At 38.3% G+C, this 18,992-nt stretch overlaps 1 protein-coding gene across 4 annotated transcripts in view; it reads right to left on the reverse strand.

Annotated features, from left to right (window-relative positions):
* VCAN (versican) overlaps nucleotides 1-18,992 on the reverse strand; it is a 105,671-nt gene that overhangs the window by 29,083 nt on the left and 57,596 nt on the right. For all 4 annotated transcript variants that reach the window (XM_004420391.3, XM_004420392.3, XM_087430082.1 and 1 more), the window contains 3 exons: nucleotides 7,723-12,966; nucleotides 4,382-4,495; nucleotides 2,008-2,121 (listed from right to left, as the gene is read on the reverse strand). In XM_004420391.3, the coding sequence (XP_004420448.1) occupies nucleotides 2,008-2,121; nucleotides 4,382-4,495; nucleotides 7,723-12,966 (5,472 nt within the window). The remainder of the gene's footprint in view (nucleotides 1-2,007; nucleotides 2,122-4,381; nucleotides 4,496-7,722; nucleotides 12,967-18,992) is intronic.

Here is an 18,992-nt window from a genome sequence, read left to right on the forward strand (position 1 = left end):
GGAGTTGGGAAGTTACTAATGCAGAGAACAGAAAAAGTCAGCTGAAGAAACAACGAGACAGTCAACACCGAAATTTGGATAGAAAACTGTTTAGACAACAATGCTGCTGTTAATGAAGAAAACATTTGTTCTTAGGCAACCTGAAAGGAGGAGAAAAAAATCTCTCAGTGTCCTGGCCATAAATCACAGGAGCACAGCTGCATCTGGTAAACAGACTGGGAGAGCTGTTTCTCAGCAAATAGTGTTGACGAAAGTTAAACTCCCTTCAAGATAAAATAGAATGTACCTGAAAGTTAGGCGGAACCAGAAATGAGAGAAATAATCAAAATCTTTTCTTTTTAATACTCTTTTGAAGAGAGGAAAAAGGTACCTGGCCCCAACTCCCTTCCGAAGATCTGTTCCCACTGAATCTACCAGAGAGACACATAAATAAGTGCTTATTTATGAGAGTTACTTCAGAGGTGTGAAGACAGTGAGGAAAACCTGGGCTTTAAAAGGGGGTATAGGTTCATTTTCCCACTCTCTAATTTACTATCTGGGTGGCCTTGAACACATCACTTTTTCTCTCTGAGCCTCAATTTCTGGTCCACTTAACGCATAGAAATACTGTGTCAACCAAATGAAACGATGTCCCCAGAAGCATTTGGTGAGTTATAAAGTATCCATCACATAGCGTCTCTTTTTATTCCTGCCAAGAGTCATGCCGAGTCACCAAGATCAGGGACTTTGTTTTGTTCAGAGCTTATCTCCAGGGCCCAGAACAGTGCCCGGAACACAGAAGGTGCTCAATAAATGCTTATTGAATGAATGACTTTTTTTAAATTGCTCCTTGTACTTAGAACGTAGGGAAGCTAGAATCATTTTAATGTATTTGAATGTCTCAAGTATCTCACCCTTTGTTTTCTTCAACAAATGGCATCTTTCTTACTATTTTCCTTTAAAAGGCACATCTTGCTTGGTCAATTTTCATATCTACCTTTTAAAATTCTAAAACAGACTCATCCTATGCAATAAAGACAAAGAAAAAAATCCCTAAAAACTCAGCCATCACCCATCCTCTTCTATTGGCATTTCAATACATGCTCCTTCTAGTTTTGCTTTAATTGTGGTGACTTCTGGATTAACACTACGAAGTAGAATTTGGGGCCAGACCAATGTGTCTGAGTGTCTACTACGTTTTCATTTTGTCTGGTAGAATGGAAGTCTGGCACTAGGAGCTTTCGTCAAAGCCAAACCACTGTATGGCTTTAAGTAGAGGAAATTGACGTTTCAAAGCTCAGTGTGCCGAGCGTGCAATCTGTTTCTGATTGATGGACTAAGAAATGTTACCATTAACCACCTAACATACACTCTCAGGTTGGCCATAAAATGTAAATTACAGGAGTCACGAGATTCAAGCAATCATGAACATAGACTTTTCTTTCATTCAGAAAAAGTAAATGCTTCTTCAGTAAAATTCCCTGTTGAACTCATTCGCAATATCTTTTATGTGGTGTTTGCCAAGCCAAAGCTAATGTATTCTAACAACTCTATCAACTCCGTCTCCAGAGATGATTGACTATGCAAAAAAAAGCCCATTGAGTCTCAAGTGCTCAGGGAGAGAAAATAAAGGCAACTAATACTGAATTCAGTACTCCGTGGTACAAGCCACATACGTGGATTATGGTCCAGGCGTAGTTTGTCCTCAAGAAGAATACCTACAACAATGTTCCTTTTGTTGGCTAGATGTTCTTAAATTCAGCTCAGTGTGCCTGTCTGCAATTGCATTCTATCAGCAAAACAACAATGATTGAGTCAACACAATTTTTCAGATGTTGTGAACTTTGGACAGATAAGCAAACCTAATGTATTTAGGTAACCTGTGAATTTCCTGTGCAGGAAAGAATATGCAGTATGGCCAAAATTGCTAAAAACATCCAAATCACTATGACAAAAGGCTGTCTAGAAGTAACATTTGAAACGAAGCACCAGTAATGTTCATCATACAAACATTGCCATAGCTCTCACCTTGCTCACAAAGTGCACCAACGTAGCTCGGAAGGCAGAGGCACCTGAACGTATTAAAACCGTCAATGCATGTGGCTCCATTGCGACAGGGGTTAGAGTGACATTCATCAAAATCTGAAATAAAATCATAAAAGGCCACAAAAGTACTTTCAAAAAGGGTCAAAAGATTCCATTTAGTATAAGTTTGCCAGATAAAATACAAGATAGCTAGCTAAATTTGAATTTCAGATTTAAAACAAACAAAAAAAAAGAAATTTTTAGTGTATGTCCCATATTATAGTTAGGACATATGTACACTAAAAAAAATTTTCTTTTTTTATCTGAAATTCAAATTTAACTGACTTTGCTGTATTTTTATTTGTTAAACCTGGCAACCCTAAGAAAATTTCAAAGATATTTAGAGGAGGGTCATTGTCTCCATTTCTTTGAGATGAGTCTCATGAGTCCTGAAACTGATAAAGAATCTCCCTAGCCTTCCCACCCTCAATCCTGGATCATGCTCTGATTACCTCACATGTGGAATACTGAAAATACCTAACTGGCCTCCCTGCCTCTGGGCCCTTCCCTCTCCCATATATCCTTCACTTTGCTGATTGTCGTCTTCTTTAGACATAGTCATGATAAGTTTACTCATTGGCTTCCAAATATTCCATAGATCCCAACTGCCCAGGGCAGTGGTCCTCAAAGTGTGGTCCCTGGCCCAGCAGCATCAGCATCACCTGAGAATGTTGGAAATGCATGTTTTTAGGCCCACCCCAGATCTAATGAATCAGATATTGTGGTGGGGGGGAGGGAGGATCAACAATCTGTGTTTTGCCAAGTCCTCCGGCTGATTTTGATGCACACTGAAGTCTCTGAATCACTCAACTAGAGTCTGATGTAGAACTGTTGAGTACATTGGATTCAGGATCTCCTCAGACCTGTCTAGATCCAAACTGCTCTCTAGTATTCTCTCCCAATATGTCTCTTTCCCACAGACCCATAAGTAGGCATGCCCGAATACTTGCAGTCACCCAAATACATTCTGTGGTATTTTGTGGTCTCGGTGCTTTTGTTTGCTATGTCCAAGTCTCCCACTACCACCTATCAAAATCCTCCCCACCTTTAAGATCTATAGCAGATGCAATCTTTCTACACAGACCTCCACGATCTCCTCTGATGAAATTAATGACTTTATTCCCACAGCATTTTGCGATTCCACTAAAAATTTAGTTAATGTTTATATTAAATAAAAAGAAGATTTAAAAAATGAATACCAAAGTAAATTAAATTTCCAAGAGGTATATAACGATTCTTACCTAAAGAAATGGCCTTAGTAATGATGATATTGTACAGTAAAGATACCAAACACTTTGATGACGCTTGCTAAGTACCAGCCACTGTTCTAAGAGCTTCACATACATTAACTTATTAAATCATTTTAATTGATTTTAATGTAAAACAGAATCGAGGCCAGATAAATATCAAATATATATGTGTATAAAAGCATCTAAGATGTAATTATTTCTTAAATGTTATCTATTGCTATCTCTATGTCCCCACTAATTAGCACACAAATAGCTTACTAACTTTGTTGACTTTTTTTTAAGACAACCACTCTTTTAATATGAATGTTGGGGATTTTATCCCAATATTCTGTGGGCCTTCTTTACTCAATGATTATGAGAAAACCATCGTGGTACCTCTAAAAGCACCTGGCCAATATATCCCATCATTTCTTTCATCAGAGGCAAGGTCTGTATTCAGCCAAATCAAAACAGTGGTCTTTTTTGTTTTTTAAAGAAAACCTAAATAAGAATGGGAATAAAAGGAACTGATTTACCAAAGAGACAATTCTATTCCTTGAACCCAAAAGAGAGGAGGAGGACAACAGTCTCAACAGTCCTTGAAGTAGAGGTGGGTCAGGCTAGCTGCTGAGCAGAGCCAGAGACGGCTCTCTCACATTCCACATCAGAGGAGCAAGTGATCTCAAAACATAAAAACCAAACACCCTAACTTTTAAATACTGCTTTCTAAAACATTTTTTGTATTTAAGTTAATTATTGATGTGCAGATTTGAGGGATAGATTAAAATTTTTTTGTTAACATTTATGCAACTTTACATTTGTAAAGCCTATAGGTAAAAACAACAAAAAGACATAGCTGACCTCAGCAAGCTTCTCTGAGTCTTGGATATATTAACAAAATTCAGTAAACATCTGTCTCCATTTCCCAGACTCTACTTAAATTACTGTATGATTTTAACTTTATTTAACATATAACTCATCTACACATGAGTTTCTCTGAAATCCTCTGATTTATTTGAACAACATAATTTCTCCCCCACCATATCTTCTGGAAAAGCAGGACACTCTTTCAGGCAAAGACATCTTACCAAGTTCACACTGGTCGCCACTGTATCCTGGCACACAGGTACACACATAGGAAGTTTCAGTAGGATAACAGGTGCCCCCATTAAGGCATGGGTTCGTTTTGCAACGATCAGGTCCTACCATGTTCAGGAAAGTAAGAAAAGCAATTAGGCTCATCTCTACGTTTCAACGTATTTTAGCATAAAATGCCACTTATTGCTACCATAATATAAGCTTAACCATGGCAATTTAGAGATACTACACATAAAAATTAACATTAAGTTTACTTTCTGGAGTGTTTCTTGGCATTATAACTAATTGTTACAAATCAACTATTCATTTCTGAGATTCAATCATCGTTATTTTTAAACAATATTTTGTACAGTATCTGGCAACTAATATAGTCTACTGCAGATTTAGTTGGCATGATAATGGCAATTGATTTTAGTCAAAAATGATTACACATATGTGCACAGTGAATGGAAAATGTATTCTTTTAAACGAGGTTAGTTCATGTGAAATGGCTGGATACACAGAACATGCATTCTTTTTAGCAGACTGGCTTGTTACCATCATTTGAATTATTATTGCCTTTTACCACTTAATGCTCAGAAACTGTTTTTCTTCGAAAGTGTGCACTGAAGTCTCTTCTGCTACATTAATATGCTTTTTCCAAAAACACGTTCCAAATGTACTCCTTTAAACTATACTTGAAGAAAAGCAACACATGGATTAAACTCTACTCTATAAAAACAAACCCAAATACAAAAACCTCACCTAAAATGAAACCCCAAATTTTTATTACAATTTTCTCATTAAAACACAAATAAAATCGACACTCCTCGTGGATAAACACAAAGGCTGGAGACACAAATTTATGAGGAGAAACAGTTTAAAATATATTTTCTAAATGCAAAGACTTTTACACTATTTGAAGCACATATATTATTCTGTAATACTGCTTGAATAACTGCATTTACATTAATAGCTTATATTTATTATTTGAATACTTTTTCAGAATCACTTAAGTTTCAAAATGTTCAAGAATCCAAATGAGAGTTAAAAGTTTTCCAAAGTAATTGAAATAAATAGGTTTTATATGGAATAAAAACCATATTTTCAAGAATCTTATGTCCTGAAACCCTAAAATAATTACATACGAAAAACAGATAATGTCTACCTCTGAAACATGAACTTAAGGAATATTCGGATAAACGGGTACTATTATGGAAGATAACTTAGACTTTAACACACAGGAAAGTCCAACTCAAACTTTCCGAGTGTTAAGTAAGTTCTGAACTACTAGAAAGACTTGATAGAAACACATTCACACGTGTGGGTTCAACAATGTAATTAGGTGAATTCAGATGCTTACACCTACTTCTTCAAGAACGACCCCAATTTTTCTAAGACTCCTATAGTTCTAAAAACTATAGGCCTTTGAAAGCACATGGCCTAAGGACAAGGCTACCATCAACAGCACATCTATATGCTGCCCTCAGTGCAAAATCAAAAGGACACATATGTGACAGTGCTCTGTAAAACCGGGATGTGCCGCAGATGTGAAGTGCTATGATTATTCCCACCGCACACACTAGACACCAAGCTGAGAGTCTGGGACAAGGATTTGGCAAGAAAGCAGGTCTTTCTGTGAATTTACAGTAGTTTAGATTAGAAGAAAAGCTTTGTTTTTACAAATTTTGTTCTACCCTAAACAGTTTGTATTAATCTCTCGAAGCTGAAACTGCAACGGATAGACCAGGCGATCCAACATGAGCTGCTGTTTACTGAATTAGCCTAAAGTGACATTTGTTTTGCAATGAAGACGAAGCTCTAATTATAGGTAAACACTGTGGACTGACAACTGGTACCCATTTCGCAGTGATTTGTCGACCCTAACTCTCTCTCTATGTACATAGTTGTTACCAATGATCTCTACAGCATGTTCTCACCAACCTGAAGTATATTTCAACTAAATTACAAAAGAATAAATATAGGCCAGATTACTAGGTTACCATTTACAGATTAAATATAAAGAGACAATAAAAAAATCCATCAACCACCTTTGATCAATTTTATTCATAAAATACTTCAAGGCATTTGTAAAAGTTGCACTTTATGGCTATTTTACTCTCTCTGAAGCACTACAAACTGAAGCATTAGTGGAACAAAAGATAATGTTGAAACGATCAGAAGAATAATTCTAAGTATAGCCATGTTGTAAAACATAGTCATTAAAATCAAACGTATTTTCAACCAACACAGCCCTTAAAGTACTGATTTTTCTTTGTTTTTCTAGGTAGCAGCTAGGTGGTGATGGCTACTCGTGGATTCCACTGACATTGTTGTTTAAATAATGTTCCTGGAAAACACTGTTACAGCAGACTTCTCAACATTATCAAGCTAGATTAAAAGGAAAATAAATTCTACAAAGCAAATATTCCAAGACTTCTGGCTTACATATCATTAAATATCAATTATTCATTTTCATACTATATTAATAGGAAACCAGCAAAAAGCAGTGAAAAGACCATGGACTTTGGAGTGGGGCTGATCTGGATTCAAATCCCGCTTTTGCCATGGTGGGTATGGCTGTGCAATGCTGAGCAAGTTGCAGAACCTCTCTGAACCTCCACGTCCTACCCTTTTAAATGGGGATAATAATATGTGCTTTATAGCCTTTTTGTGAAGAGCAAACAAATAGTCTATTTGAGCCAGTGTCAAATTCATGCTTTCTGTCCATTCAGTAAAAAAGCAGAAATCCTCTCTCGACAAGCACAGCTCGAATATATGCTGAATGAATACCCACTATGGCTAGGTACTGTGCTGGAAGCCCCATCTGGAGCAAGGAAATGACATAAAAGTATGAACTGACAACTGATGTTGCGCAAACTCCGTGAAAGGTTTATTAGAGCTATTTACTACTCTCAGATTTTAAAGGCCTGACAGATTTTGATCTTGTCATAACACTCATCAATGAGAGATTTTTAAAAATAGGATTTTTTTGCTGTTTTTAAAACTAAAATGTGCAACTACGGGACATATGACAAAGCAATACTTTGTGAGTAAAACCAAATCGAATTTTCACACCATTAACAATTTCAATTTTTCCATGTTGCAATTGTATGTTGTTTCTAAAACCCAGAAAAATACAAAGAATATCTATAAAGCCCACAAATAATCTATACTTACTTTCTTTGCATCTCATTATGGACCCAATACTGTGGCCTGTCCTGCTGTTACATAAACAATATAAAAATCTCCACTGATTTAACATCACAGTAAAAATTATATACGTATATACATTAGGACCAAGGGACTGTTTCCAAGTTTGGAAACAGATTCGTCAATGTTGTGACCTTACCTGGTAAATAGACTGCTGTGCCCTCCACTGACTCTTCATTAATGCCAATCAGGAAATCGGTTTCATTAGAAGTTTCCAGAAGGGGAAATGATGATGTTGCAAGCTCAGTATTTAACTCTGCAGTGCTTACAGTTGCCTGATTATTGGAATCAGGAATTCTCGCCGATACTTGCTGTTCTGGGGCTGCTACTGTGAAATCCTCCCCTCTGATCAAAGCTGCTTGTGTTTCAGGGTTTATTTCCAGAGAAGGAACAGTGGGCCTCTCAGAAGTCTGTGGGCTAGGCTGAGGGACCACACCTGCCTCGATCCCATAAATCGCAGAAGCAGAAGTAGAATGTGGCCACAGTGTAGCACCTTCTAACTTAACTCCACCTGCAGCTGTGACAACAGTTCCAGCCTCAGGTGTTGTAATACTGGGAAACATCTTGATTACTTCTCCAGAAAGTTGAACATTGCTTTTGTTTTGGGAATCTTGGGGAATCTCAGTTCCTTCTTCAGGGATTAGTTCTGTGGGAGAAGCTTCTATTTGTTCTGATGACTTAGGTTTAGTTTCATCTTCCAAAGGTTCTAATTCTGTGTCAGGAGATAAGGATGGAGGCTCAGTTATGTAAAAGTACTCTTCAATTGATGGTCTGGAAGTCAGTTCAATATTTGCAAGTTTTCCTGGGGATGTCTGAGATGTGCCAGCATCTATACTTGGCAGAGCACTTGGCTGGGGACCCTCTGTGTGTTCCGAGGCTCCACTGCCTAAGTGGACGGTGAGTGGAAATGATGGTGTCTGAGAGGACAACTTTGCAAAGGCTGAAACTGCTGATGTTGTATCAGTGTAATCTGGAGGACTGGATCCCTCTGTCACATTAGGTGCCTCTGTTAAACTCTGAGACATAAGGTGAACAGTACCAATACTTACGTACGGTGTAGGATCTATCAGTGCCTCCTCAGCTCCTGAAGAGAATTCTGGCTGAAAAGAAGGACCTACGTATTTCTTTTCTTCATACTCATCCTGTGTCCTTTCCAAATGGCCCATTGTTGATATTATTTCACTTTGGTCTGCAATAGCTTGACCATCAGACAAAGTGCTTGACTCAAAGATGTCATCCAAGGCTTTTGCTTCAATTTTTGGTACTTCAATCTCTGGATTAACTGTGGCAGATTTACTAGGAATGGGCAGGGATGTTGCTGTGGGAAGCAAAATATCTAATTGTGTTTCTTTGCTAGGGACGGGGATCCCAGTTGTGAAGATAAAGCCCATGTGATCTAATTGGTTTCTGTCTTCAGAAGTCATCGATTCGTTATGTGTTGCCTGGGTGTAGTTAGCCAGAAGAGCATCACCAGAGCCCTCAAAGTTTTCCTCCGTTAAAGAAACATTAACAGCTGCCTCGTATTTCTCTTGAACTTGAATGCTCTCTTCATTACTGTCATGTGGTCCTGATGATACCTCTGGATCTATGTCTGTTTGCATTCCAAGGATGTCTTCATCTATAGGTTTGGTGTGATCAATATCTATGATGGTATTTCTATCTGATGTCAGCTCAGGTAGAATTTCAAGAATGGTACTCTCTGTAATTGTCAATATTAAATCCTTGTCCTCTTTGTCCAGATCTATAATAATATTTTCAGTAGCTTTTCTTCTGTCAGGTTTTAAGGTGAAATCCTCGACTCCCCTGGAATGGTCTTGGAAACTATCTGCAGCACCTTCCGTGGACCTCTCAGACGACACTGTATTTGACAGTGGTGTGCTGGTTGGAGCCGGGGAGCTTTCATTCTGCTCTGAATGAAGAGGCAGCACCACTGAAACTGTTGGGAATCCATCAACAGTAACAGCTTCAGCACTCGGAACCTCAGGATGTTTTTCCAGGGATATATCAGAAACAAATGTGGTGCTTCTTTGCCTGGTTGCCTGAGTAGTTCCGGAAGTGTGGATTAAATCAACAATATCCAATTCTCCAGAGCCTTCTCCAGAATGTTCATAAAATAAGTCAGATGGTTTTGGTGTTGATGTAACAAATTCTTTGGCCATTTCAAAACCATAAGTTGTAGCCAGAAAATCAGTGGAAGACGTTGTTGTTTCTTTAGTTTCTGCTGTTGAAGAACTCTCGTTAGAGACTTGTTCAGTCGTAGGTTGTGGTCTACTAGTCCGGATTTCTTCTGCCCAACTGCGAGTCTGATTTTGAGCATGTTCAGTGTCTGTGGAGAAGGGGAGAGGTGCCATAGAGGGTCCTTCTCTTCCGGTGTCACTCAAAATTTCTAGTAAGGTTGTGCTGGATGATGTCTCACTATCTTCGGCGATGCTGTCTGTTTTGGAAATGAGTGGTCTAACTACATTTGTCACATTTTCTATTCCCTTATAGTCTTCAGTTGTATCACTTAAGATGCTGGTTTCTAAACTTTCCACTTCAGAAGTCTGGGGATATAATGTGCTGACGATTTGCTCCATTTCAGTAAAACTCACTGATACTGTAGTAGGCAAAACTTCTTCTCCTGATCCCAGTCCAGAGAATAAAAGATCAGTATCTGACTCTTTACTTATTGGTCTCATAAATTTGGGAGAGGATTTTATACTTTCTTCCTCCTTGATTGATGAATCTGTAACCACACTTTCAGCTGGTATAGATTCAGTCACTGAGGCAGTAGCTAAGAAAAAATGGGATTTTTCAGTAACTTCAGGGAAAGCAGCATAGGGTTCCAAGCCCTTCGCATCTGGATCTTGGGTAGTCACGTCAACCAAGGAAATGCCTTCCTCCTCCATTTCTTTATCAGTACGGTAAGTCTTCTTTGTTGTTCGTGTAGAATGATCTGTGGTTCTGAGCCCACTTTCAGTAATTGTTTGTGAATCAAACATTGTTTGTTCTGGTGCAACAGAGCTTTGGGGGAATTCAAAAGATTTTTGTTCTTGAATCTTTTCCTCTGATGCTGTTTCACTTTCAATTCCTTGTCTTATAGGGCTGACTTCTTGCCTGGACCATAACTTGGCTGGCTCCATAGTCTGGGGGAAGTCCATTGAAACTGTGCCATTGACCATCACTTCCCTCTTTTCTGTAGCAGCCTCAGTACCTTCAGCTTCTGCTGTTGGTAAAATTGTAGATCTTTTATCAGCTTCATTGGTAGCACCTACTTCTCCCAATCCTTGGTCAATAAATGAGGGCTCTGTACCAGAAACATTTCCCATGACACTTGGAACCACTTGGTCAACAGAGCTGCCAACTGAGACCAATTGCTCACCTGACCCCTCAGCTGAGGCTGTGAACTCTTCCCAAGGGAAGGCTGAAGTGCTGACCAAGATGCCACCAGGTCCTTCAGAGTCAGCTGTGTGGTTGATGTGATCTGAAGTAGGTATTGCAGATGGTAAAATCTGGGCATCCTTAAATGCTGCATCCCCAGAGCCTTCCATTATTACTGTCTTTTCTTTTGTTATGGGACGAGATACCATTGAGTATTCTCTAAGATCACCACTGAAATCTTCCTCCAAAGGAAAATCTGTAGATAAGCCCTTTCTTTCTGCCCCATGACTTGGCTCTCCTAAAACCTCTGAAATTAGGTTTTCCTTGGGTGTTTGGCTTATAATTTCAGTAATCTCTCTGTCCATCACAGTACTCAAAACTAGTCCTGTTGGCTCAAAAGGGAGTATAGGTTCCACAGGGGGAGCCAAAGTGCCAGCTGCTTCCTTTTTGGTTTGAATTTCAGGCTCTAAGTCTAAGGAAAATGAAGAAACAGTGGTGGTTTCTGGGTCAGCAGCAGCTTCTCCAGAGCCCTGCTCCACAAAGAGAGAGACGGGGCTACCTGGCGCAGTAGACAGCCCTTCCTGAACCCCAGGTTGACCACTACTGCTGGGCTCAGTGGTTGGTGCCCCAAGATTGTCTAAAACATTTGTTTCTGTAAAGGCAAGAGTAGAACTTGTCATTTCCCTCTCAGACTGTGCGGCGGTTGTCAACGACATAAAACTGTCCCTGGTAGTAGATGCTGAATCCCTAGATGTGGCTTCATTTGAGCTTTCTAATTCAGGGGATAAAATTAATCGATCTGACCTCTGTGTAGGCAAATGTACCTGAACTGTAGAAGCTCTCCCTGTAGCTCCCTCCTCCTCATCTTTGCTCTTCTTTCCCTCAAAAGATGTACTGAAAACCCACTCAGAAGTGTCTGTTTCCCTTACAAATTTGGTGGGCACTACTTCTGCAGAAGGTTGTTCAGAGATCGAATAAACGGTGGTTGCAGGAACATCAAAAAGGCTTTCTGTGATCATTATCTTGCTAGTGTCTAAAGAAACGAGTGTATCTGTAGTATTTCTCTGTGATAAATCAGTTACCACAGTGAACATCTTATCTTTATCTTCTTCTGCTTCCCCAGAGCCTTCTGGAGGTGGAATTGAAGGACTCCCTGAGAGCTCTACAATTTCTCTAGGGCTTATTTCCACCCAGCTTTCTACAGTGGGCAATGGGTCCTCAGGCTGGGGATTTTCTGTTAAGGTAACTGATACTTTCTCTGAAACATCTGCTGACACAGAACTTGGAACTATACTTGGAGTATACATGATAGAAGTCCTTTTTTCTGCCTCTTCACCAAATGTTACTTCTGTAGCCCCTGAAAAGACCATTTTTTGAGATTCTTGGTCAATGGCGGCATCTCCTGAAGACTCTTCAGGGAACAGAGGTACAGGTTCAGTATGCCCATGCACCAGATTATCAAGTTCAGGACCTCTCTCTGTGACGGATTCTGGCCCCACTGTGGGCTCTCCCTCATGGAATGGGACTGTGGGAAAGACATCAGGCTCACCACTTGAAGAATGTTCTTGCGTTTCGGGGTAAGTCTCAGGCTTCCATGTAATTTCAAGCGATTCAGTTGTTTCTTTAGATTTATTAGGTTGCATGGCAGTAGACAATCCGGTTATGGCTATTATAAACTGATGAGTACCACTTTCACTGCTGTCTGAAAAATTCCGAGAAGGTGCCACACTTTCAAACTGGCCACGCCTAGCTTCTGCCACCTCTGGGTCCTTGGGCACAGTGGTGACCAGATGTTTCCCATTTATGTACTGCACTGAGGGGGTGGTCGTTGCGTCAGTAGCGTTTGCACACTCTTCGTCTTCCCCTTCATCTTCTTCACTGTGGTATATGTCTATTTCAATTAACTCAGGTAAAATTTCAGCAATTAGATCATGCTCTGGATCTGTTTCTTCACTACAAGGTTCATCTTCTTTAGATTCTGAATCTATTGGATGACCAATTACACTCAAATCACTCATTCGACCTGAAAAAAACAAAGAGTTTTCACAATACTTAAATAGAAGATTTGGCAGTGTACGACAGAAGAAATCGATAGCAAGGCTGGCTGAGCACACTCACACACACAAAGGAGGATTCAAATCCTTTCACATTAAATACAATCACCCTTCTACACATGGTTTTCAGTCTTCAAACCTGTTATTTTATATTAACAATAGGAAAAAGAAATCCAATTTAAGATTATAGCATCAAGTTATGGAAACTCTTCAATATGTTTAACAAAGCAACGTCCTTAAAATTAAACAAAGAATCACATATATACATTGTAATTGTGAAATATGGGAATTCTTCTTTGTGTGAACTGAAAAAAAATTAAAAATTAAGACCATTTCACCAGATCATACAGAAAAAGTAATGATTATTGTCCTTGACGTAACGAGATGCTTAGAGACCCTCTATTCAATAAGGAAATGAGAAGAGACTCCTTCTGGCTCTTGGTCACAATCTGTCCTTGAGAAGACTGTTTTTAGAAAAGGAAAAGAGAGGTTTCTTTATCGCCCTTCCACAGTACAATGACAACCCCTCCCCAATGCAACAGTGAGACGAGACTTAGCTGCATAGGCAGCAGCCACATCCAAGACAGAAGGGCAGGGAGCCCTGGGCAGGGAGGTGGGCATGGGCTCTGCACAGGGGTAGCTCATGGAAAGCACCAGGAAGGAAGAGCCCTCCACACCTCTACACCTTTATCCTTCATGAGAGGTGACCTGGATTGGGTCAATTACAGTTCTTTTTATTAACCTTTTCTCCAAAGGAAGTTCAGGAGTCACATCTAAATATTTGAACTAGCATACTTTAAATAACACAGATCCTTAGAACATTCCTTAGATTGTAAATTGCCGCAGGGCATCAACCACTAGGCCCAATGGACTTTTCTGCTCAGAAATACACCAGCAAAAGCTCCTTATCTGGGCACCAGGAAGGAGGAAATTCTGGGCCCTCACTCTCAACAGGGTGGAATTCAGTTGTCCTCAGAGAGGGTCCAGGGACTACAGCTGCCCCACTGCCAGCATCACGGCGGTGCAAAAAGACGCCTGTGGGTGCGATGACCCATGAAGACAAAGAGAAGCACACGGAGGACCGCAGTGTCTCACCCTCCCGCCCCCAAGAATACTGTTGCAGAATTCGTTTTCAGCCTAGCCCCAACCCCTGTCACACATGCTTGGGCTGAACCTGAGAAGCTTCCAGGAGGAGGAATTATGACGGAGCCACCCTGCCCCCCACTGTTAGGGAGACTGTTCATGTTGCAAGAAGCCGCTCTAGGCTCTGTATGAAAGGATCAACATCTAGCGTTAACTGGTAAGTCAGAAAAGAGAAAACCCTACAGAGAAGGCACCAGTATTGCTTGTGTTCTTTACGCATCAACATAAATATAGAAGTATATGAACTATCGATAAAAACTCTGTGAAGCTCTTTCTATGTTTTTAACAAGGTTTGTTAAATAAAAACAAAGACTACACACTTTTATGTAACTAGAAGACATATATTTATATTTATCCCTTTCACCCTAATAAAAACAAAAAGAAAACTCTTCTCTGTATCCCATCGCATCTTCACTGTATCATCTCCGTAAAATACTATTTGTGTAGGGCTGGGTTACTCTGACCCTAACTACATGTCCTTGCTTATCGACTTTCACATGTTACAGTTCATTTCTTATACCTCCATCCCATTCCACCCATACATTCAGCCTTTCAACTATCTAAACAAAGCATTATGGGTATCAAATGAATGAAAAAATATTTCTACCATAAAAGAAGTGAGATCAATGCATAACTCTAGTATATTATAAAAATAGAAAATAAATACAGATGATTTCTGCCACAGACGTTGCAACTACTCCTAATTGCCAAACTTAAGAAAATGACTAAATGCCTTACTTTTCCAAAAAAATATAATTAAAAGAATAAGTTGGTTCAGTATTAGATCACTGAAGTTCTTACTATAATCTTATAGTGCCTCATGGTGTATATGTTTTAAAAGAGGACACAATAATAAAATCTTCAGATAATAACAGCTTTTAATATGGTGTGCAGTGAAGCCTACAATTTCTCTATGAAAAAAGAAAGTGAGAGAATATATATGCGAATGTGTATATACATAAATGAGAGAATACATCTTAAATGCCTTTTGTACAAATTAATCTCTTGAAATATCACATCAATAATTTTATCTAATCACCAAATTAAGTAGTCTCTCGTTGCTAATACTATTTGAATATAGTTGAGTCAAGCCAAATTCAGTTAAACAATTCTGTACAACTTCATAAGATTTAATGGAAGCTTCAAAAATGCGCCAATCTTAAATTACTTTTTTACTCTTGTTTTACATTCAACTCTTTTGACTAGGTTTCATTAGGTGTAAATAAAACTAGAGTTCACATTAAGCAGTATTACACACACGGATGCTAAATTCACACAGTATCTTTCATTTAAATACAAAAAGAATTTTAAAGAAGAAACAAGGGTCTGTATCAAGCATATAAAGAATCCCCACCACATTTTGTGCCTTTCAATAAATAATGGAGATAACTCTAACTATTCAGCCAAGCTTCTCCAGCCAAAGACAAAGACAAATAAGGAAATAACTGCTTGATATTGTTTATTTATAAACTCGTAGGCCAGGAATAGGCTAAAAACACTCATTGCTATTATAGATTTGTATGAGTTTCTAAATAAATTCCTTGATTTTAAAAATAACAATTTAAAAAAAATTGATATAAACATATCCCATGATCTTCTTAGTGAATAATTATAGATGGAGGCTCCATCAGGTATGATTTTGGTCACTCTAAAAATAAGTGGGGTGGAGAAAGGCAGAGAGAGAGAAGACACTAAGGTATGTCAGTGTATCAAATGCCAATGTGTCAGAGGAACTGACAGGTCATGATGCTCACTTAGATGAATAATTTAAAAATTTTTTCTAGGAAAGAAAAAAAAAGAACTCTAACTGTAAATCAACAATTTATATAATTATTTCATTGACTACCAACTCTTAGTAAATCTACCTAATTCAATTAAAGACCCTGGCATTCACTTTATATCTCTAATTATGATTCCAACGAACAAAGTATAACATTTTTTTAGTTCATTTTCCACTTTAGATAAGGAACTCTAACATTTCTTATTGCTCATAAATCTATGAGGACTTTTCTTAGCATTTTAAACCATCATATCAGAATATTTCACCAAAAGACTCAACTGTTAGATGCAGTATATTTCACTTTCTAACCTAAATAAATATCACAATATTTCAATCACAGCAATACAAACACAGCAGAGAGATGGCCTTTGCATATACTCCACAGAGTTCAGCTTCACACTGGTTTTTGCGTGCAAAATTAAATTCACTACCACAACCATGCATGCCACCTAACCGTATTATCTCCCCAGGAGACAAGTGATTGCACAAAATTTACTGAGTACCTGTTATGTAACAGATTGTATGACAGACAGTTGCTTACCAACATTATAGAGACCTATAGGCATCTACCAAGTCTCTCCCTCTCTCTCTTTCTCTCTCTCTCTCTGAAACAAATGCTCTTGCCAATGAGTTAGAGAAATTGCCTGACTAAAAACTGTTTTCTCCCTATTTTAAAAGGAAACTTGTTGAGTGTACATATGGCTAATGTATCAACCATTACATTTAAGTTAGGATTTCTTCTTCCATCTGCCTCCCAAGTATCTGATCTGACTTGCCTTCTGAATGGTAGAAGACATAGAAACATTTCAAGCCATTTCATCTTATGTTCTTCATTGTACCATGAAGCTGGCAATGACCAAAGAACTACCAGCACTCATAGTAAACAGTGAAGGAGAAGAAAAGATATATTTTAAAAAGTGCTCATTTAATATATTACAAAAATGTTCTACTAAATGGGAATTCTTAAATAAAACAAAGATACAAAACGAGAGTTGAAATTATTTTGTTTCCTTTTTCTAAAAAGAATAGTCTCACAATTAAGTGACTAATATTCATTGTTGAAATAAGTTATGTCAACTTCCAAATGGTTTCATTGGATTTCTTAATATCCGTTTGAGGGTGAGGGAAATGTTAATTGCCTGGGGTTTTGAAGTTCATTTTTTCTGCCAACAGATTCTCTACAGATCAACCTACATTTTATTCTCTCAGTGTGGCTAGTTTGTTCCCATACTTATAAAGTTTCATGGGGGCTGTGTGGTATGAAATGTATCTAGTGTAGAGAGGTGAATTCTTTCTTGCCACCCATACTTGCATCACTGCCACCTACATCTCACTCATATTCCTATTTGCTCCTCTTTGTTCATGCAGTCTCTGAAATTACTTCTTCATCCTCCTTTCTTGTCACCACCCCCACCCACCACACATGTTATTAGAGAGTTGCAAGAGCCATAATTATTGCAAACCAGAAAAGTTTCTTTGTAGGGTGTGGTGGGGGGACATCTGTGCTATTGCAAAAGCAGGTATCTCCTTCCCAAATGGTGATCTGCTCTATTTTGGTAAGAGTACGACCTAATGGAGTAATTAACGTTCCCAGCTCTTAGATGAACAAGTTCTTATAAAAGACTGCTCTATTTTAGAGTTTTAGTCTAAGGATAATATAACTTTTATTTGGATTTCAAGAGTCAAACCACAGAATTCTACACAGCATATGTATAATCTTTTCTATGTTTATACAAATGTATTTTAACAGCTTGACTTGAATATACTAGTACCATAGTTAATAGATTTTTTAATGGCATTTCACACAAAGCTTTATTGCTAGCTGACCTCAAATTATTCACCAAGTATTTTTAAGTACTTCATGGCAGGGTTTTGTAGACATAGCACAAGTCTTTCAGACAAAACCATAGTTGCTAAGATGCATAGGCAGCTGGCTAAAGTTCACGTTCTCTTGAGGGAATTTTACAGTTTAAGTTTAAGAGCTTTTGATTAAATATAAGTGTATAGCAATCTACTCAGCAGAGATATATTAGGATCACATTTCTTTAGTAAAATAGATTTCATTTTAATGTGCAACAAAAGAATTTTGTTTCCTTATTTTAAAAATACAATAGACAGCCATACTGAAGTGCTTGAGAAATACTTATAGAATTTAAATAAAGCTGGAAGTTTTTTAAGATGTCTAAGTTTTCTGACACCTACCTATAGATCCAATAACCAGACAGAAACAAATGCTTCAATTCCATTCACCTTGATATGTTCTTAATTAAATTAAAATGCTAACTGGCACTTTATGAAGCAAAGAAAACCACCTAATGTGAATTTCAACCAGATTCTCTCAGATATCCTAAATTCCTCAACATTTTCAAAATTTGAGACACTAAAAATGGTGCCAACTCAGGATGTTAAAAAAAAATTGGCATTAGTAATCAAGATATAAACACCCTCTCCAAATCTTGTCAGATGTTTTTGCATCCTTAATTATCTCAATAATTGAAAATCATGTGATATTTATACCAATACTCAATCCCCCCGGAGATGAGAGCGATTAAAATAAAGGTTGAGAGATCAACATTGGATTCTGTGACCCATGTCTCCCTATTAGCTCTATCGGCCAAGGTTCATTTGGTGCACCACCCAAGCATGTTATCTTACACTGACAACCTCCTCTGGCTGAGCAGGGAGCTGGATATTTCTCAATTCATGAATTTTACACCCAGAAAGGGTAATATATATGTATAAACAATATAAGAATTTCCGATGGCCTCACTTTTAAGAGGCAGACATGTTATGGGGATGATAAATGGGAATCATCTCTTTTCCCAACTTCAGATAATCCTCCAATAACGCTGTTCCTTCAAGTGGGAAGAATGTGTTTAGATACAGTCATCTGGGCTAAGTACGCTGAAGGAGACGCCATTGAGTGTGGGCTCTTCTTGCTTATAGAAAAGGCCTAAGACACTTCGTAACTTCCCATTTTTAAAGAGCAATGGCTTTTCTGGAAAGCATAATCAAGTAATTTGAGGACCGTCAAGCATTTCTGAACAATAAGATAAAGAGCCATATGAAAAA

Source organism: Ceratotherium simum, chromosome 4, assembly GCF_057802395.1.
Source record: "Ceratotherium simum simum isolate JZ-2026a chromosome 4, ASM5780239v1, whole genome shotgun sequence".
Taxonomy (NCBI): Eukaryota; Metazoa; Chordata; class Mammalia; order Perissodactyla; family Rhinocerotidae; genus Ceratotherium; species Ceratotherium simum.